This window comes from Diaporthe amygdali (genome assembly GCF_026229845.1).
Source record: "Diaporthe amygdali strain CAA958 chromosome Unknown NODE_3_length_2959817_cov_65_330692, whole genome shotgun sequence".
Classification (NCBI taxonomy): Eukaryota; Fungi; Ascomycota; class Sordariomycetes; order Diaporthales; family Diaporthaceae; genus Diaporthe; species Diaporthe amygdali.
The window spans coordinates 1,606,419-1,626,950 of record NW_026517023.1 but is presented as its reverse complement, the minus strand read 5'-3'; the positions used below and the strand labels follow the sequence as shown (position 1 = coordinate 1,626,950).

Sequence of the window (20,532 nt, the reverse complement as noted above, 5' to 3'; positions counted from 1 at the left end):
CCTACTCGTTCCTGAGGCTTCCCACCGTCTTCAGATGTCCCTTGGCCTGGCGACTTGCAATTTCCTGCGGGACATATTTTAATGGTCGATATTCAGGGTTCCACATCTGCTCGCGAATCCATTCCTTGACGTCCTCGTCGTCATCGGGGATGTCCTTCTCCGTGGCTAGGCCCTCCTTCACTGCGGCACGAATGACCTTGCTTGCAACGTTGACGCTCACGTCCCGTACGACGTCCACACCAGGTACCAAAGGAGCCGTGTCATCTTTCAGCGCAGGCGACATTTCCGCAACGGCCTCGATGGCTGCCACCAGCATCTTATCGGTGACGAGCTTCGACCTCGACAGCACCGCTCCGAGGCCGATACCGGGGAAAACAACGCTGTTGTTGCACTCGGCCACTTTGATCGTGACTTCCTTACCGTCCTTACCCCAGGGCCCCTTGACGGGTTCAAAGGGGGATCCAGTGGCAATCAACGCTCGGCCTTCGGTCCATTTGAGTAGATCTTCAGGCACTGCCTCATGGAGACGGGTCGGATTTGACAGGGGTAGGATGATGGGGCGGTCAACGTGAGACGCCATTTCTTTGACAATTTCTTCGGTGAAAGAGCCCGGTTTTGTCGAGGTTCCGATGAGCACGTTCGGCTTCACTGCCTTGATCACCGCCAGAAGATCGGTCGACTTGCCATCCCACTCCTCTTTGGATCTGGCGAAGAATTTCTGGGCATGGTTGAGCGGCGTCTCGGTTGTAAGCAGGCCGGGCTTGTCAATGAGCCTAGATATACGGCGTCAGAGGCAAATGTCTTTCATATCTTAACATGAAGGATTGGAGGGCAGACTTACCAGAGCTGCTTTGCAGCATCCTCCTTGCTAACCTTACTCTCTGTGACGATTGCGTCTCGAATTTGATCAGCGATTCCACACCCGGCTGAGCCAGAACCAAAGACAACCACCCGCATGTCGCTCAGCTTCTGCTTGGAAACATGCAGACCAGACATGATTGCCGCCAAGGTCACACAGCCCGTTCCTTGGACATCGTCGTTGAAACAGGGGATCTTTGGACTGTACATATCAAGCAGTCGTCGTGCTGAACCAAAAGTCAACATGAGACGGTATCGGGTGAGCAGAGGGAGGAGACAAACCATTATCAAGTCCAAAGTCTTCGAAGTGAATGTATGCGCGTGGATAGAGCTTGCGAGCCGACTGCACGAACGAGTCGACAAACTTGTCATACCGCTCACCTCGGACACGTTTGGATCGGAGGCCCAGATACAGATCATCGTTGAGAAGCTCCTCGTTGTCTGTACCGCAGTCCAGGACAACCGGCAGGGTTCGATTGGGGTGGACGCCAGCACACAACGTGGTCAGGACGAGCTTGGCCACGGAGATAAGGATGCCACCACAGCCCTGGTCGCCGATACCCAAGATTTCCTCGCCGTCTAAGGGAGATTTAGTCCATGATCATTAGTGCAAGGTAATCGGATAAGGCCAGCCATACCGGTAACGACAATGTAGTCGATATCTTCAGGTCGACCCCATTGGGCCAGGTCGTTGTGAACACGCTCCGGGTCGTTGATGTTCAGGAAACACCCCTCCGGACGCCGAAACAGGCGAGAGTAATTCTGAATAGCATCGCCTTCAGTTGGGGTGTAGATGATGCTGAACATTTCCTCCAGATGGTCGTACAGAAGCTGTCGCATGTCAGGCGCGCACCAACCACTAGGGGCTGTCTCTGACAGCGACGAGTCTTACCTTGTAGAACAGGACCTCATTCTGCTCCTTCAAGGAGGTCATGAATGTGTTCTTGGCCAAGTTATCAGGGCGGGTAGAATATTGCTCGTATGCACGGTTGGCTTGCTGCTCCAAGGTCTGGATGCTCTGGGGAAGGAGACCGGTCAGGTTGAAGTCCCTGCGTTCCTCCTTGGGGTGTGCCGAGCCCTTGTTGAAAAAGGGATGATTCAGTAAGGTGGTACCGGTGAGGGCACACTCAAGAGGGCCGGTTGTGCTGAGAGGCAGGTGTCCATATTTGGAGGTCTTCCCTTGGGGAGCCATCTCGTAGGATTTTGAAGAGCAGTGAAGCTTTCTTCCAATCTGACTGGACTGTATAGGTGCCGAGAAAAGTAATGCTTTAGGAAAAGGCTGTCCGCAATGGCAAGGTCGGAGAATCTGGAACAGAGATCTAGGGAGCAATCTAGCAAGCTGCATCGCCAAGAGATGAGGAAGTGCTTAAGAAGATGCAGGTAGATCCACTCAATGTGATGTCTCGTTGACATGCGCATGTGTCAAACAGAGGGGCACGACTTGTCTTGGGCCTTGGAAGCGGCCTGGAACGGGCCATGACGTAACCGCCAGCACAGCACAGCACATCACTGCAGTCATTCAGGCCGGACTGCTCGTTGCTCGAAGCAAAACCGGGAAGCTTCACTAGCTGATGTTAGACTAATTAGCGCAGCTGTTGGTCAACACCACAGTTCGCAGATCCGGGAACTGTTCCCGGACTTTACAATAGATGCAGCGAGATAGATCTCAAGGAGGAGACAGCAGTAGCAAACAGTCACCACGCCTCACCACGCGCAGACGGGACAAATTCAGATGTGACATTGCAGGATAGAACAAGGTTAAAGATATGCACATCTGGTAGAATCTGCTGCGGGTTTCGCGTGTCTTCCGTTGAACTCGCTCGCTGGGCTGGCGATTGAAGCCACCATAGATTGCGTCCTTGCATGCCCAATAAGTACAGGTGCTCAGGAAAGCAGAGCTGAGTGAAAGTCGCACCCTCAATACTGACTATTGACTTCTACACCTTCTTCAAGACCCTGGCCACTTCATCTTCTTCTCCTGCTCCTACTCCTTCTCGTTCTACTTCTCCTTCTCCTCGATTCCTTGAGCCGCTGTTCAACGATAGATAAGCTAGTCTAATACCTTGTTTTCAAACCGCAATTCCTTTACGTGAAATGAGTCACGGACTCGCCTGGTCCTTCTTATAACCCCAGGGCACAGTCTAGGATATTCGGTCTTTGTGTCGCAATGGGTACACCGCCAGATCATAGATATCCTTATAAGTTTCGCTGAGAGGCGCCCCGTCGATGATCTGAACATAAGCGAGTTCAGCACTTGAAGTGAACAGAACGTTGCAAATTGCTTGCGAGAGGACATTATAATGCTCCTGTGTCAAGTCTTCAACTGATAATTTGTGAGGTTGCTCGACGAGAGCCTTCACTCCCGGCTGCTCAGATGTCATACAAGTGAGGAGTTAAAAGATATAGCAGAGATATGGTTGATGAGTATCACTTATTAGAGAACCAGCAACTGAGCACAAAAGACGAAGCAGAAACGTAAGTGGAGAATGTAAGAGTGAGCATTACAGGAGGACACATGGCGATGTATATCAAGAGCGGATATTTGTACGTACGCTTCGCCCCCTGTCGTTATACCATGTGTGGGCTTACTGGGCATCCAAGGACCCATGCATGAGACCAAAGTATCAACAGATAGTAGCATACATATCTACATTTGGCCAGACCTATTTTGCATGTGCACGAGGAAGATCGACTGTCACCTCGCAGGAACAGGACACCTGAAATTTTGCCTTACCCGGCTCTGCGGCACGGTTGTCAGGCCCACAGAAGAGTGAGCCATCGCGAGTAGGCTCGCTACGCAGCTATCCACATGCTAGCTGTGACTTAGGTCTGATACATGTAGGAGCTCTAGGAGCCTCGCCCGGGTGGAAGAAGATGGCCACAGACGAGGACTATGATGGTCCAGGAAGACTTGTTCTTGCAGTGATTCCGGGCATGATTATCCGAGAGGACGATCACCCGGGTCCGATATGCCGGCTTCCTCTAAGGCCCCAACGCAAAACGCGTCGAGACCGAGAGGCCACCCAGAGGGCGACTCGTTGAGAAGATTGGTGCGAGTAGACGGCTCGAACAAGCTGCGGTGCTGATTATGATGAGAGAGATATGGTACCTGCCTTTGATCACTTCACAAGATGATTATCATGCACGTCACTGTGGTTTGTTTTGAGGTCGCTTGCCTTTACGAGAGATGTATGTGGTGTTGGTAGAGGCAGAGAGAAGCAGACGCGCCGAGCAGAAAATTGAGAGTTGAGATTTGCTGGGGAGCTTGGACCAGCCCCACCACGACTGTCTGCCACCTGGACCCAGGTGCGACAGCTGCAAGCCCAGCTGTCCGTCGGCTACTTCCATCTGCACTACCTGCCGCGCTGCAAATGCTCAAGCGCACTCGTGAGGACCTGGCCGGCAGACAACCTTGTCTTGGCCAACGCAACGAAGCTTCTCCGTCTGATCCAGCAGCCAGTCGTTCGCTATGACCTTGAAACTGAAAGACCCGTCCAGTGCCCTGAACACGAGACCCTTCCGCTTCAGAGACGGATACTTTGCCCTAGTCTCGTACGACAGACAATTCGCTCCTTGGGCCTTCTTCATCAACTCGTCGAGGTCTTTCGCAAAGGCTGACAGCCTCACTCGTTTAGAAAACCTCTGGACCTGCTGCAATGACTTAAGCTTACCGTCCCACTCGTTATCATGGTCGTCAGTTGTCTTCCATTCCGAGAACTTTTCGTCACACACGCCGTAGGCGTAGAAACGGTGGCCCTCGATCATGTGAGGATTGCCTGAAATACTTTCGCCACAGAGCACCCCAGCCAGGCCTATGCTGAGGAATCCATAAATGTACTCGCCCGTAATTCCTTGCTCTCTTACGGCGTTCCAACTGATGGAGGCGTCAGTCTCCTGGTAGTCATGGTCTCCGATGCTAATGCCATATTTAACACGGTGACGGACGCCGTTCTCCGCCACATCGTCCAAAATCACACCAGGTAGCTCCGACTGCAAGTACTTGTCGTCGGATCGAGAAATGTCGTAGAACACCATGGGCATTCCGTCTAGCATCTCCGTGATCTGAAATTCGGTATCGCCATGTGTCTTCCAAAGATCTTGGATATTCTGAACGCGCTCTGACTTGGTTGTGGGGAGGAAGCTTGGTGAGCGCCCGAGGCTGATTCCTCCGTCAGGTGGATCTGTGCAACAGTCTCAGTTCTGGACTCGAATTCATACAGGTCAGGTCTTGATTGACTCACAGAATGTGATCCATTTTCTGATTCCGAGGTCTTTCTGGAAGTCCATAGTCTTCAGAGTCTTCTCAAGGGACTCAGCAATGATCGTCCCGTCAAAATTTTGGCCCGAGTTGACACGGATGTAAATTGACCTTTCTCGAATCTCGTTCGCTGCAAGAATGAACTCTGGAAACACTTCGAGGTGAAACACCATTCCTTGCGATATGTGGCCTTCATATTCGACAGTCTGTACAACCCAGCCTTTCTGTCCTTGCAGCTCGACAAGGAAGTGCGAGAAGCGGTAGGGCTTGTAGCGCTCATCTTTCAAAGGCAGGACGCAGTCGATTGCGAAGTACAAGACTCGCTGGTTGGCGGAAAATTGGCCCTTGCCTACAACGACCGGCCAGCCATCAACCTTAACGACCTCGTGAGTGTCGCTGGAGTCGAGAGGCTTGATCAGTGGGATGCGTCGCACAGAGACGAGCTTGCGGCAGGGTGGTTCCGAAGTAACGCGATCCATGGTGATGCGCGTTGTCGTTGTCGCTCAAAGGGGGGTGGAGTAATGCTCTTTTTTGCAATGCCACGGGCAATGTTGTTGCTCAACTTGCTGTAGACGACGCAGAAGGCAGGTAGTTCCTGCTGGATTGATGCCTTCCCAATTCGTTTCTGGTATCTTGGTACCTAGGCCATGTGGTCGTGGGCCAGTCCGCAAAAGCTGCCACTGCTAATAAGAGTTAATTTTTCAGTTTACAGTCTGGTTTGCGATTGAAAGTGAAAATTCATACCTATCATTGGCCCACGGCCTGTGAGCGAGCATTACGCGGCCAGACCTCCCACTGGATTATGGTCGGATGTGGAATTTACGGTAGACCTGATTCGAAAAGGTCGTAAATCAAAATCTCAACTACCCATTTAGGTACATATAGCCACTTCAGTAGCTACCCATGGCTTTCGTATATTTTGTACGTCTTTGTAAACAGTTCAGCAGTACTTGGCCACTACCAACTCCATGAAATTAACATTCGCCGGCCACCTTTTTCGGAAGTCTTCCGCACTCAGAACGACCTCCCTGAAAGGTCCAACTTCCAATCGACTTTGTCGTTCAGCTTCGTTTGCATCATTTTCATCCTGATCGAGCGGTATCATCTGGTCCTGAAACATCCAACATATTTCCTCGATGTCCCTGCGAGAGTCCGGGTCACCTGGAATCAGCTCGGGACCCCAGATACCAGCCCGTGATCTCAGCTTGAAAGGTGGCTCCACCTTCTCGAACCACTCCTGGAGCTCCTCGGCCACCTGGCTAGAGTACTCTTCGTTGCTCACCCCAGGAGGCGGCGTGAGCGGCTCTTCGCCATCCCAGCTCCGACCGATCGGGGGCTCTTCCCGTATCCATGCTCGCCCCAGGATGACGGACATGAGTTCAAGCTTAGGGAGGACATTCGGGGTTCCCAGGCGTGACAGAAGCCTAGCGAACCGCGGCCACTGAGCGTTGCAGAGGCATCTCGACTCCAGCGCGAGGTGCTGAATCTCCATGAACGGACCGGCCTCGGCGGGGTCGTGGATGCTATTGTACAGCTGATCGACCGTCTTGGAGGAGAGGTAGGCTGCGTCAATGTCCGGGTTGAACTGCCGGCAGGGAACTCGCAACCGCTCCCCCCGCTTGGTTCTCGCCCACGTAAAGGACAGCTTCCGCTTCGTATGCTCCCTCGTTTCTTTGCACAGGTGGTAGATGGTCGGAATTGGTACGATGACCCTCCAGCAAGGGTCGTTCTGGTCGTATGCGTCACCGTACTGAAGGTCCTGTTCATGGAAGAAGTAGATCCCAGGCGAGGTAGTCGCCAGCGCAAAGTCCCATATCTGCTCACGAAGCTCCAGAGGTAATGGATCGAACGGCCGATGCTGGTTCTTGACGTCAGCCGGACCATTGTTAGGTGCTGCTAGCCTGGATTCGGAGCTCTGGCTGGTGGCGCATGCCTCTGCCGACAGAGTACTGACTTTTTCGCCACCAGCATCGAGCGTGAAGTCTCTCATCTTCCTGGTCATTTCTGCAGTATGAGCAGTATGGGTCATTGTGAATGTAGCCATAGTTGGCGCTGTTTCTGTGTCTGAGAGGTTTGTAGAAGCGTCGAAACTCATGATGTCAGGTATATGAAGCAGGAGCGCGGGGATATATGAGGAATCCGACGTAGTGTTGGCCATTGTCCTCAGTTGAATGCGAATGTCGTCGGCCAGTGGCTCTTGGCAAGTCGGGGCCGTCGAGGGCGATTGGTTGGAATAGAGTTCCATGTTGCAGTGGCACCCGCTCGGGGCTACCTGGTGTTTCAGTTAGTTTGGATGACTGCAACATCAAGCTACCTAGACTGAATCTGATGGGTCCACACGTTACACTGAGGCATATGTTCCTGCTCGACATGCCTATTACCACAGTACTGCAGCTGGAATCTTACTCTTGTCCATTGTTTTGACCTACGGCTTGTGCAATTCAGACGAACCTTTGCAAGAAAGTTGACAACGGTCGAATAACCAGCTGTTGCCTCAAAGCCTTTTACTCGGCAATTACAAGCTGCCGACAACTAGACCATGGCAGTCTCAATACCTCGCAAGGTTGGTGTAAGAACTTTGGCGTGGCTTGATGACTTGAGTTGAGTTCATGTTTGCGATGAGGAGCTTCTTCGATTACCGACACCAGCATCACGATTTGGAAGAAGGTATGCAAGAATCCCAATCGACATCAATTTTCCGCTGAAGGTAGGCAGGGATTGTCCTGCCTGAGCGTCGAACTTTGTAGCCTTGACAGTGCAAGAAGGACGAATGATAGCAGCTGCAGGGTCTAGATTGGGGTAGCTATACCATCTGCCGGCCCATCGCAAGGCTACCTTGTGTTGACCTTCTGTAGCGACTTAATAAGCTTGCATGCTGGAATGTTCCGGGCATGATGTCCATTTGTGCCATATTCATACGCGACCCGGCGTTGTATCCCATCGAGTCGACTCAAGGACTCAGTCCACGTGATGCAGACTGCGGCAAAACGTATCTCGAACATGCCCAGTCAAGCGGTCGAATTGAGAAGAGAGAAGCCCCTGAAATTTGCGCGCTGCATGAAGGAAATATATTGGATCTTGTGTGCGGTACCACTGAAAGGCCCTTCTGTGGCTTACAACATCATCTCATTTTGGTCGTCTGCCAGAGCCTAGAAGATGTCGTGCTAGCTGTAACTTAACCATTGTTGACTGTGTCTAATAAATAAGCAACTGTCTAGTTCCAGAGCATCTCTTTGCAGTGAGTACAGCCTACTGAAGTATCTAGTATGGATGAAGGCGTCTCGCACCCGTCTTTCAGCTTCATGTAAGACATTTCAAAGCTCCAGATTATCAATATAGAGTGAAATCTGAACATATGAGGTAAAAGTCCAGGGCCGAGGACTTTTCTATCCGACATCTTCGCGGTGTTTGTTTGGTCGTTCCCAGGTCCAGTGATGTTTATATCTGCCCATTGAGCTCAATTTATGTCTGAAGTGACAGTACCCAGTTCTGTTTACTGCTGTGGTTTGATCTTTACTTTGGCATACAGCGTCATTTGTCCCCGACCGTGAAGTCTATTGCGATTGTGTTGTTGCCCAGGTCGCCATGATTGGGTTGGCTAAGCCAGCCGCCCCTGATTACAGAGCGCCTTGGGCGCGAAGAAATCCTAATTCAATCTTTATTCACTTATGTCAATAGCCTTGTTACGGGTTTTGAAGAATCTCTTCTGACCAATTCACCAAGTGTCCAGTGCCCCACATTCATGGCTCCTCGGAACCGGGCTCAGCTCTGTCATGCCCACATACAGTGACCGCTTGCCATCTTGCCTGCAAAGAGGGACCGTCCTTGGCCGAGTCTCTTTATTTACTCCATGAGCATTCGTTTGTGTATTTCATCAGTGGATTTTCTACCCTCCTACGCCCATCATCAGGACTTGAATTAAATATGAGCACCATGTCTTCTGAGCATGTGAATGAGGCTGTGGCCGCCCAGCTCGACCTTGAAATGATGCAACTGAAGAAGGCCAAGATCCTCGAGGGCCGAACACCAATTGGATCAATGAAACACTCACGAAAGCAATTGGAGCAAGAGTTTGCTGAGGCGGTAGGTCTAAGGGCTTTGGATGCTCTGCAAATTCTTTTTATCAGCTGTAGCAGCCTACACCCTGGTTAGGTTGACCTGTCTGGCCTTGATGGATGGCATCAATCCTCGTCAATCCTATCCTCAGCACACCAATTCGTGGATTTGTCATATCTTGATGCTGACAGGTTTACATACAGAATTTGCACGAACGAGCTCAGGCATCGGTGGAAGGAGACCAGGGGCTGGTAGTAACATACATCGGTGACCCTTATCCGCCATGCGTTGTGCCGCTGTCGGGCCTCAAGACGATTTTCTTGCGCGATCTCAAGCTCGAGACGCATCACAGAGGCTATGTGCTGGTCGTCAAGACGTTCTGCGAGCCAAATCATACGGCATCGATCATGAACGCCATTGAAGACGAGAATGGAGATGTCGACCGCATCGCCTTTTACAACTTCTCGCGAAACAAGTCGGTCGAAAAGATTCTACCGAAAGACACCATCATAGCTGTGAAGGAGCCCTATTATAAATCTACAACGGATGGCGGAGTCTTAGTCCGAGTCGACCATCCTTCTGACTTGGTTCTTCTCAAGCCACATAGCAGCTTGATACCATCCAGTCTGGCACCTGTGTCAAAAGACACACTCACTCCTGCTGAGATGAAGGAACAGGGCAATACGGCATTCAAGCGGCATGACTGGCAGACAGCCGCGGACTGCTACTCCGCAGCTCTAGCCTTGAAGGAGAACAACGAGGATCTCCGTCGAACTCTTCATCGCAATCGCTCTCAAGCCCGCATACATCTAGGTCACTACGAGTTTGCTATTCAAGATGCTCTCGCAGCCATCGTACAAGGAGACGGTCTTTCCGAGGAGGCAAAGTGGCAGAATGTGAAGACCCTGTACCGTGCGGGCCGATCAGAGTATGAGTTAGGAGACTTTGACAAGGCCAAAGAGTATTTTGGCAAAGCCCTGCAATACTCTTCCAATGAAGAATGTGTCTTGGCTGAATTATATCGAGCCGAGAAGCGTTTGGAAGAACAACGCACCGGCAACTTCGACTTCACAGCCATGTCGAAGTCGGCAACGAAGAATCATACTATCTTGGACCAGGCCTCATTCCTCAGCAACGCCAAAGTCGCCTCGGCAGGGCACCGCGGGCGTGGACTTTTTGCTACAAAGCACCTAGCGCCGGGCGATGTCATCATGGTCGAGAAGGCTTTCTATGTTGTGTCCGATGACGAGAACGCGAAGAACACTTCCGCTCTCGTCAATGTCAATACCGGCCACGCTGACTTCGGGCAATACGCTGAGGGCCTGTACGTCACGATTGACAAGATACTCTATAACCCTAGGCAAGCGAGCCGGTACCTCGACTTGTATGATGGTGGCAAATTCCAGAACAAGGTTCTCAAGTTCTTGGACGGGATGGCCACTGTCGACACATTCCTTGTGCGGGCCATAGCTGGATTCAATGACTTTGGCTGCCCAAAAATTAAATCATCTCTGCATCAAGGTGCCGATGCACACTCTGAGAACGAAGCTACAGGCATCTGGATGCACGCATCTCATGCCAATCACTCCTGTATCCCAAACTCAGACCGCAGCTTCATAGGTGATATGATGATCATTCGCGCTAACAAGCATATCAAAGCTGGAGAGGAGATCTCTCTGGCCTATCGGGCGCCCGAGGGCTCCTACGCAGAGCGCAAGAAAGAACTCTCTTTCTACGGCTTCGAGTGCGACTGCCCGCTCTGCGAGGCCGAAAAGTCCTTGCCCAACCAAGTGCATATGGAACGTGCCGAGCTCACCAAGGAGATCAACACCTTCATCTCTGCCAACATGATTGCCCCGGTTCTATCATCAATTCCTGACGTCACATTCGAGAAGGCCAAGGATCTTATGGTAAAGTTGGAGGATACATACCCTGAGACGCTGTACAAGCGCCTTCCGTGCCTTGGTTGTGTCCCTCTGCGCGTCTGGATACATCAGGCTCCTGGTAAGCCGAAGAAGACGCTCAAGGAAGCATTGCGGACACTCCGGGACCTGGGATATCTCGTCAAGATCAACGGCACCAGTGTCACGATTGACCGCTCGTCTGCCGCTGTCTACGTTGAAGGCTTGAATGCTGCCATGACCGCAGCCTCCGCGTGCTTGGATTCCGGAAAACCCGAGGTTGCTTTGCAGTTCCAGGAGCTTGGCAAAGAGCTTTACGCGATCATGTACACTTGTCTGGACGGGTTTGAGGAGAAGTTTCGGCCCAGCAATATTTGAACACATTCCCTGTGGCCTGATCAATTTGTCTCCGGGAGGAGCAGACGCCTCGGTGCAACTGCACTAATGAGTGCTTAAGATTTGCGCGAGGGCTGGACGGTCTGTGTGACTCGTTGGATTCGTCGGTGCAAGAGTAGGGCAGCAAATGGAAGAGGAGCCTTGATGAAGGTGGGATAATGGCTCTACAATGCTCATGCGTTACACAGTCCACTGCACGGGAATCCTTTACGCTATGCTATCCGATTCGGTGCATCATTAAATGCGTCTGGGTTTTCTCTTGCCCTGAAAAATTGGGCTTAGCTAATTCAAGATTTCACAGTTCATTCTTTAATTCTTTGTGGTTATAGCCTGGTCTGTCATTCGTGAAATAATACAATTGTTTTGATCTGGAAATGCACCTACGATTGAGGCGTTGTGTGGGGGTTGGGGAACGACTGTTCCTCAAGTGCTGTCCCTCCGTCACAATATGTCAAGCTTGGAATGTCAGCAATACCCCTTTAGATATGGACTGCAATGGGTAGGATCATTCAAGCCGGCCATGCGAGTATGACCATCTCTCCCAACTCAATCGACGTGCAAATGGCAGGAGAAGATTGGGTCACAGCTGGCCGGCCATTGGATTCCGGCTTGGCCGCCTCCCTGAGGCCGCTCAGCTGGTCTCTTTTCGACCACCAATTTGGTCCTGGTCAAAGTATGGTCAATCACACCACTATGTCAGCCCATAATCCTCCAGGAATCCTTATATCACAGAGGATCCAATGCCAGTCATCCATGCGGATCAATCTAATATCCATGAGCCAGCATCTTTGACATGTGTACGTCTGCAGCATCACAGGCCTGGTCCTCCGATGTTGGGTTGCAGATTACGGGCGATCGATGTCCCGTGATACGGAAAGTGAGGGTCTGAAATGTTACAATCAATGTTGTTATGACACGAAAGTACGCAATTGATCTGGCATCTTCCACATGCTTGGATGAGGGCACATGTGGCCAGCATTCGAGGTGCATGTGAAAATACATTCGTAACTTAGCATTGAGACATCATCATCAATAATTTACAAACTTTAAAATTCTCGTCTCAATATGTGTTTCCAGTTCCAATTCCATTTGCCTCGAACATTCTCAAGTTCGCAATGCATAAATCAAACCGAAGGATCCGCAGTCTTCGTAATTGTCGCACACTCCTTAGGAGCAGGGGGCGCATGCCCGGCAATCGATTCCACTCCACATGGAGCTATGTAATCGATGACAGGTTGTGCTGGGCTCAATGGAGCAGAACCTTTGCTACCTACTCCCGAGGGACACTGCGCCGTGCCTGTGACCTGGTCGAAAGAGCAGACCTCGTCAACCCCATACTGACATTGGGAGTCACCGATGTTGCGCACTTCGTAGTTCTCAGCCACCCAATTGTTACCCTCACCCAGGCACTTGTTGACTTGATTGGGGTTGGTAGCAATGAAAGACAGCTTTCCCGTGTCTGAGGTAATGATGTCCAGGCACTGTGACATATCGACAACTTCGTAGTCCATATCGGCCCCGCCATCCTGGGCGGGGTTGAGGATCGCAGGTGATGCGGTTGCGGATGAGCCATATACCAGATACTGGAATGTGTCGAAAGAGATGTCGTGCGCCCCTCCCGACACGTCCGTGTGAAGCACAGTACGGGATCGAGAGCCGAAGGTGAGCTTGACGCACATCCCGGAGCAGGATGGCCAGTACGGCCAATAAGCCATGCGGTTGACGTTAACCTTGCATCCGTGAACACCGGTGGTCGAGCTGAATTGAGAATGGGGTGTAATTCTGAAAGACCCAGTTGCAGGGAAGGATAGGTCCTGCGCGGCGGCAAAAGCCGTCAAGATAGGAAGCAACCAAAACATTATGATGGCAAGGAGTGTATATAGTAAGTAAAAAAGGAATGGATGCTGTCTTTGTGAGACTAGCAGTTGGTGTCAAATAGAGTGTAAAGAAGGTTGAGAAAGATGAAAGCACAAGAATCTGCTATCCCAGGAATTCCATTCTGCAAATTGCATTTTCTATATCTTAAGTTGAGCACACACCGGGATTGGGGGCGAATAGCCTGGGCCACATCCATTGTTCTAGACGGCTCGGAACTGGCCTCTGTCAAGCTGACTGCTCCTTTTCTGGCCCAATCCGAAACCTGGGGGCCATGCTGGCAAAGAAAGTGGTTTTCTTTGGACGGCCCTTGACCCGGCCCGGACCTGCAGTAGTGTTCAGCCATTGGGTCCTGTTAGTTCAATTCCTCAGTATTCGGCTCACGACAAAGGCAATACCTGGCCACGACCGTGTTCTCGGCCGCAACTGACGATTCAAACGTGATCGAACTTAATTTGGTCTAAAGTAAACGGGAAACCGTGCATTTCAATGGCCTAGGCAGCTTGTAGGCACAAATTGACCATGGTCGATTTCATGAATAGAATGACAAGTGTCCGACTTAGGTCAAGACCTGCCCGGTTGATGACCAGACTGATATAACTAGGTAGACCTCCCAGTGCTCCCATCATCGCACTTATTATCACTGATGACACCCATATGCCAAAACCAGTTTAACCGGTATATGTGCAAGTAACAGTAGATGAAGTATCAGAGCAGGAGGTCAAAACCTTGTTGTTCTGCTCAATATCAATAATGGTCGCTCCCGTGACCCCAACAGTAGTGCCGCTCTTGACTGCCGAGGCAGAGGTGAAAGTTACCGTGCCAAAATCCGCGAATGGCACCAGCGAACAGTCGTTGGAAGAGGAGCATTCCTCGAAGTCTTCGACGATCCATTCGGCATTGTATTCGCAGAGGGAGCCATCCGAGACATTGCTGAAATCCTCTGTCACGGTGGTGCCTGTGGTCAAATTCTCGATGACTGCGGAGCCGCCAGTCTTGGAAGTGGCCGTCACTGTCATTTTGATAGAGTCACCGGCAGAGATAGAGATTCCAGAAAAGGTGTCTAAGAATTGGGTTAGAAAATATCTTTTTGGCGAGAAAGACACGTGCGATTCGTTATTCTGACTTACAGGCGTAATCGGGGTACCTAAGAATTGGGTTAGAGAATTTCTTTGTACGGAAAAAGGTCGTGTGATTCATTAGTCTGACTTACCACTCATACCAGGCATCGTAGGATACGCTGGTGCCATCAACATACCAGTCAATGCCGGTTTGCAGAATAGCCGTATCACATGTATCGCCATCAATACCGACCCACTGAAATAAGGCTTGTCAGTAAGATCCTTCGTTTTACGCAGGAGCACAATATAGCTTACAGCGGAGCCGGCAGACTCGGTACTACTGGCTGAGCTCCCGGTGAGCGTGGGGACAGTGACAGTTCCGGTCACCTCGGTGTAACCGGTGCCGATCAAAACGGCGCCCGCCCAGTTCGAAGAGTACTCGACATTGGTCTGGTTGGTGATACCCTCAAGGACACTGTCAGAGGGGATCTTGGGCTGAGAGGAACGGAGAGCTCCAGACGCGGAAGCCCGGCGAGCGAGCTGGCGAGCCTCCCGACTCTGGCGACGCTTTTCAGTCAGTCGCGCGCCGAGAGCGGCCTCGGCGCACAGAAGGGCTGTAATAACGGATGTGAACTTCATTATGCCTGCAAGACAATGGTCGAGTGAGGATTGTATAGCACTGAGACGACTGAGAGGAGAGGTGGATAGCTGGTCGGCGACATGACAAACCAAGAAGTGGTGGAATCATGTCTCATTTTATACACAAGACTCACTCACGAGGTCTATAGAGCCATATCATAACTCTACAAGCTAGTGAAGGAGCTCAGGGCCCGGCAAACAATACGCCACATCTGGCCAGACAAGTTCCGAGAGGTGATCATCCAATGAACGGCCGAATCCCGCTAGATCCAAGTGAACCTGCCCACAAGTCGCATCGGAAGGAGGCGAGAAGCAAGGATTGAATGGACTTTGACTCCACGAAGTTTCGATGGAGGTTCCATGCGGACACACGCAATTTGAACCACCTTCCAACTTCGTGAAAGACCTCCGCGCGAGCAGGTATTTCTTCTCTGCACCTTGGATATGTACGTGGGCTTATCAGTGGCCTGGTGTCATCGCGCGGGCATCAATCAGGTGAACGTTTGAATTGCTACGTGCGTTCGGACTTGAACTAGGGCAGGGGTCAAGACCAGGTACACAGAGATTGGGCGGGCCTGGAGATCATGCAGAGCCGAGGGCCGTGGCACCGTATACTATTCATTCGATGTCAATCGCAGAGAATAGAATGTAGCCCCACGAGGCATGAGTGAACACAGCCTGAGGTGTGGCAGCCGTGGCGTACTAGTAAGGCATCCTCAAGTTCGCCGAACGTAAAGACCACTTCGGCACGCTCTCGATTCTAGCATGCCTGCCTCAATTTATCACACTTGTCCGGTGCAGAAGAGGATTCCACGCACAAAAATTGTATGTGATTTGTGGAGATGTTAAGATAGAAGTCACGCGCTTAACACGCCGCAGGATATGCGAGTAAAATGCCATCCAAAAGCATCAGGGTTCCTTAACCGCATTTGCAGTTGTGTTCTTAGATATGCGTTAATTAGCGCTGCAACCCTGGGCGCCGGACGCGTGGCCTGCACATTTAGGTAGCATCTTCCGGCCTTCTACCCCGGCACTTGTGGACTGATCATATCTCTTGTTCAGCCCTGCTATCAAGATAGGCAGTACGGCACTTTGTCAATGGACAGCACCGGTGTGGTCTTCCTTGCGCCGTCCACGGGGCCCGAATGATTCCCACTGTAGCAAGGGGCGCGTCCGTCATTTGGACATGCAGTTGATATCACACCCTTGCCATTTGATCGCCAAGAGCCAAGTGCTGCCGCTTAGTTGACTTACATCACATCCCCCGGATTCTGTCACTCTGCGATGGAACACACCCACTGGGTCGGTCGGTCTCCCTAATCAAGAACTTGTGCGAACCGAGTCGCTGTCCGTATTGCTGTCTAACTCGTAAAGGAGGCATCTATGATTTAACAAAGGAGTGACATGAAGGTTGAAGCTGTCATATGGCTCGAATTGAACACACAGAATAAAACAAAGGTATGTCGCAGGAAAGTGGAAGGCAACGGCATCTAGTTCTCGTATCGCCCTGTTTATATTCGTGGAAGATAGGTGGTAAAATTGATCTGCATGGTGCCTCGCCATTTCTCGTGGATGTAGAAGTGGCCATGACCTTGGAAATGCAGCTTATAGCGGATATCGGGATGTGGGTGAGCCAGGTGGCACGACTGGACCAATGTCACTTGTAGGCCTTGAATGGGCCCGCTCAAGTAGCTACTTGGACGCGGAGACTGCCATGATAAGAGTTCACATTGTCTCGGGGAACGGAGAGACCTATTCATGATCACTGGTCTGATGTGCAGGGAGTGGTGACCAATGACAAGGAGCTGTGCAGGCTCGGGGAAGGAGGCTTGCCGCCAGCATCACGATCTCGAGAAGTTAAGCCGTCCAATACCGTTTCTAACTGGCAAACGGGAGGGATCTTCGGTGAGACTGCTTTAAGCAGTCCCTGTATGCAGTCTTAGTCAGAGACAAGGCCGTCATCCGACAAATCTCAAGACATTTGCAATTACCATATGACAGACCTGGACATATCCTCGCAACTGGCAATTCTCGTGAAAACATCCAATGCGGTACGTAGAGCACTAGGTCTGAATAGATCCCTGGATGTAGTGTTATGGAGAACCCGCCCATCGCTTGGCAAGACTCGTTGCCGCCTGGGCAAAGCTTGCCAAAAGCTTGAGTATTTGGCCAAGAACTTGAGAGGAGGGGGTGTGGTGTGTGTGTGACACCACCTTGATAAGGGTGAGGGGCACGGTTGAGGATTTGAGACGGGAGTGTGGCACGCCTTGTGGGTCTCACTTGATGGAGCACATTTCAATAGCTCAGGCTTTTCCGGTTGCCCAGTGGCTCTCTGGCCCGGAACAAAGTGAAGCCTTTACTTGCAGACCCAAAGTGCTGACTTCACTCCTTTAAGTACTCATGTATTGGAGCAATGTGTTCCCTAGCTAGGCTTGCGAGAAATGATTTTTTTTTTTTCACGTCCTGGCGTAGACTTATAATTTCTCAGTTCATATGTGCATATGAATCCTGGAGCTTTTCTCCCCCCTGATTAAATGCAACAGATATCTATATCACAGCGGCATTGGTAGCCTCTCCTTCTAGATTTGTCTAATAGGGGTGCCAATTAGGAATGGAAAATCTCGATATTTTACTCCCGTCCGAAATATGCGACCTGTCAAGTGACTGTTTGTCGCACTTTGAGAATCTTTTGAAGTTGAACAATGCTTTGATTGACCTGATCAAAGGTAGTACGAGCTCGGGCAATTTTATTCGAAGTTTTTAGAACCTAAGAATTCTAACCACTCAAGTCAGAATTAGTCTCAGGACGGTGCAAGTGAGAAGTAGCGTCCTGCTTGACTCAGTCTTTTCGATTTTGGCTCCATTCACGCATACAAACCAGGGCTCGTGTCCAGCTACAAAAGCTCTCTTGCACTGGAGTCTCAATGAGATCGCTGTGCGCGTGAGGACAGTTGAGTGGCAAGATGAGGATACTTCACGTTGCAATAGCTCTTGGAACCTCATACACCACTCCCATTATGCGACGTGTCAACACGCGTCAGCAGGATGCCCAACCCCCATAGGGCCTTTTGCCACTCCAAGGAGATATATGATGGCTTGTCCCCTCGGGTCTCTGCAGGGGACCAATTTCCTAAACTTTGGTACCTTGGCTTGCTCAAGTTGTCGTCCATCAGATTTTGTGGCTTAAATTTCAATTCGCACGAGTTTGCTCTAGTGGACGCACGTGTGGCTATCCGGGTTCAAACCAATCGGGCTTCGTGTGATCGTGCCGGCTGACGGAGTGGCTGACAGTTTGGCGCTCCTCCGGTCAGCCCCGGGCCGTCCGACAGCAAACGGCCGGTCAGCAATGCTGCATGGATTCAACATCGCCAATGTCAGGTTTTGGCTTCTTGGTGATTTTCTGCAAGGTACCGAAGAGCAGCATGGCCACAACCTGTGACGCCATAAAGTTGATGCTCCGCACTTTGCAGGGTAAGATCATCCACGGATACCACTTCGCGTCTTGCCAGTGACATTGTCTTTATCGAGACCAAAGTACCTTTTTTCTCTCTCTGATCTGTCCGTCCGGAGACGTGTTGATATCTCGGATAACAAACATCATGGATGCTCAGTTGTTGACAGTGCTGCAGTTGACGGCATGGAGCAGCATCCTCGGCAAGATCCTGGACTGGCTCTGTGCATTCCTCCCAGGCTTTGACAATGATGAAATGTATCCTCTCCATGCCTTTGACGACACAAGAGAAAACAGGAAGATACTTTCGTGGACTCTTCGATTCGACAGTGTCCTTGACGCCGACCAGCTGCATCTTTCTCTCGTCAAACTCATCGACCGGCCAGGATGGAGGAAAATGGGTGGGCGACTGACGAAGAACAAGGGCACCAAGCTGGAGATTCAAGTTCCAGAGACCTTCAACTACGATAGGCCGGCGGTCCGATATTCAAATGAAGAATTTGACCTCGACATGGAAGAGGAGCCTCGCGTCTGGAAACTTCCGAAAAGCGACAACACAGGCAGACCTTCACTGCACGAGGGCCCGCCAGCCTTCCGTTACCTCACCAAGCGACCCGATATGCCAACGAAGTTCGCAGATTATGTCGACAAAGATGAGCCTATGATGTCCATGCATGTCGCTTCATTCAATGACGGAACACTGGTCACTATTACCTGGCCGGCTGTTCTCACCGACATGATGGGCATGCATGGATTCATCCAAGCTTGGTGCGAAGTCCTCGGAGACCGTGAGGATAATGTTCCAGAGATGATGGGAGCACATAAGGACCCAATGAGATCTCTTGGGCGTCTGAAGCTCAGAGAAAAGTACGTCTTTTCAGGCGCTCACCTGCAAGGTCTTCAACTCCTGCAAAGCATGTACTACTCTCTTATGGATAAATGGACACATGGCGAGATGGAATCAAAAACACTTTGCCTACCTGCATCATCAATGGCAAAGCTCAAGCGGGAGGCTGGTATCTCCTCAAGCAGCGAAAAGCCTTTGATCAGCGAAGGCGACATTCTGGCTGCCTGGCTGGCAAGGCAAGCCTGCTCAATACTGCCGATTTCCTCCGACCGGCCGGTGACAGTTTCAATTCCATTCGAGGCTCGGTCAAAACTACCCATGATATTCCCCCAAGCGTCGAAGACAGAGCAAGAAAGCTGGGGTGAGATGTGCAGACCCAACCCCGTGTACTTGGGAAATGCAACCTTCATGGCGCACCTGCACATTCCCGGTTCTGCTCTGCTCAGCGCGCCTATAGGGGAGGTTGCCTACGCAACACGTGCCGCTATCCTACGACAGACGACCGAGTCACAGATCAAAGCTGCATCCCGCGAGATCCGCCACAGACAGGAGGAAGCAAGCGGTCCTTTGCGCATGATGAAGCTGCCACTCAAGTACACCACGCCAGATAGTATGATGGTGACGGTATCAAATTGGAGCAAGATGAACGTATTCGACACATTCGACTTCTCACCAGCGGTCATCAACAAAAGTTTGGGGGTTGCGACAAGAAGCATGACCAGCCTCAAGGCGGGAAAGCCGACATACAACCACATGGATGTCCTGAGGCCATCGATGGGGGATCGGAACAAGTTCCACATCTCTGGCAAGGACCACCATGGAAATATATGGATCACCGGCAGAATGGCAGCTGCCGGATGGGAGGCTCTTCAGGAGGAGCTCGCTTGGTTGTAGACGCCCCTGTATGGTGTTGAGATGGGTATGGGGACAGGATGGCGCAAACGCGGATTCCTGGCAGTAAGTGGCTGCACAGGCTGCATTGTTCTACGAAGACAGGGCAGGATTTCATTTGTGAGGCACAACCAGCTTTGGCGTCATGGAAGGCATACGTTTCATTTTCTTTACATATGTTCTTGAATCAAATTACCACATTAGGTACCAATTTCAGAGATATAATGCCGAGTCTGAGCAGATGCCGGATACCGAGGCTACACTTTACATGCATCCGTCTAATATTCATATGTACTCAG

General features: G+C 51.1%; 6 protein-coding genes across 6 annotated transcripts; 2 read left to right on the top strand and 4 right to left on the bottom strand.

Annotated features, from left to right (window-relative positions):
• Position 1: 1 nt before the first annotated feature.
• On the bottom strand, positions 2-2,050 carry J7T55_002894 (nad-dependent malic enzyme; the record flags this gene model as incomplete). The annotated part of the gene is made up of 5 exons (XM_053138016.1): positions 2-773; positions 842-1,085; positions 1,141-1,437; positions 1,497-1,689; positions 1,751-2,050. 5 exons carry the CDS (start codon positions 2,048-2,050, stop codon positions 2-4), a joined length of 1,806 nt encoding a protein of 601 aa, XP_052998762.1.
• Positions 2,051-4,233: 2,183 nt separating this feature from the next.
• J7T55_002893 (uncharacterized protein) lies at positions 4,234-5,595 on the bottom strand (the record flags this gene model as incomplete). Its single annotated transcript, XM_053138015.1, has 2 exons — positions 4,234-5,039; positions 5,100-5,595. The coding sequence occupies 2 exons, from the start codon at positions 5,593-5,595 to the stop codon at positions 4,234-4,236; spliced, it is 1,302 nt and encodes a 433-aa protein (XP_052998761.1).
• A 461-nt stretch (positions 5,596-6,056) lies between these two features.
• J7T55_002892 (uncharacterized protein) lies at positions 6,057-7,361 on the bottom strand (the record flags this gene model as incomplete). Its single annotated transcript, XM_053138013.1, has 1 exon — positions 6,057-7,361. The coding sequence occupies one exon, from the start codon at positions 7,359-7,361 to the stop codon at positions 6,057-6,059; it is 1,305 nt and encodes a 434-aa protein (XP_052998760.1).
• A 1,679-nt stretch (positions 7,362-9,040) lies between these two features.
• Positions 9,041-11,451, top strand: J7T55_002891 (uncharacterized protein; the record flags this gene model as incomplete). The annotated part of the gene is made up of 2 exons (XM_053138012.1): positions 9,041-9,199; positions 9,376-11,451. 2 exons carry the CDS (start codon positions 9,041-9,043, stop codon positions 11,449-11,451), a joined length of 2,235 nt encoding a protein of 744 aa, XP_052998759.1.
• A 783-nt stretch (positions 11,452-12,234) lies between these two features.
• Positions 12,235-15,044, bottom strand: J7T55_002890 (protease acp1; the record flags this gene model as incomplete). Its single annotated transcript, XM_053138011.1, has 7 exons — positions 12,235-12,354; positions 12,744-13,227; positions 13,509-13,696; positions 14,040-14,407; positions 14,475-14,491; positions 14,558-14,661; positions 14,721-15,044. The coding sequence occupies 7 exons, from the start codon at positions 15,042-15,044 to the stop codon at positions 12,235-12,237; spliced, it is 1,605 nt and encodes a 534-aa protein (XP_052998758.1).
• Positions 15,045-18,643: 3,599 nt separating this feature from the next.
• Positions 18,644-20,236, top strand: J7T55_002889 (uncharacterized protein; the record flags this gene model as incomplete). The annotated part of the gene is made up of 1 exon (XM_053138010.1): positions 18,644-20,236. The coding sequence occupies one exon, from the start codon at positions 18,644-18,646 to the stop codon at positions 20,234-20,236; it is 1,593 nt and encodes a 530-aa protein (XP_052998757.1).
• Between the last annotated feature and the right edge of the window lie 296 nt (positions 20,237-20,532).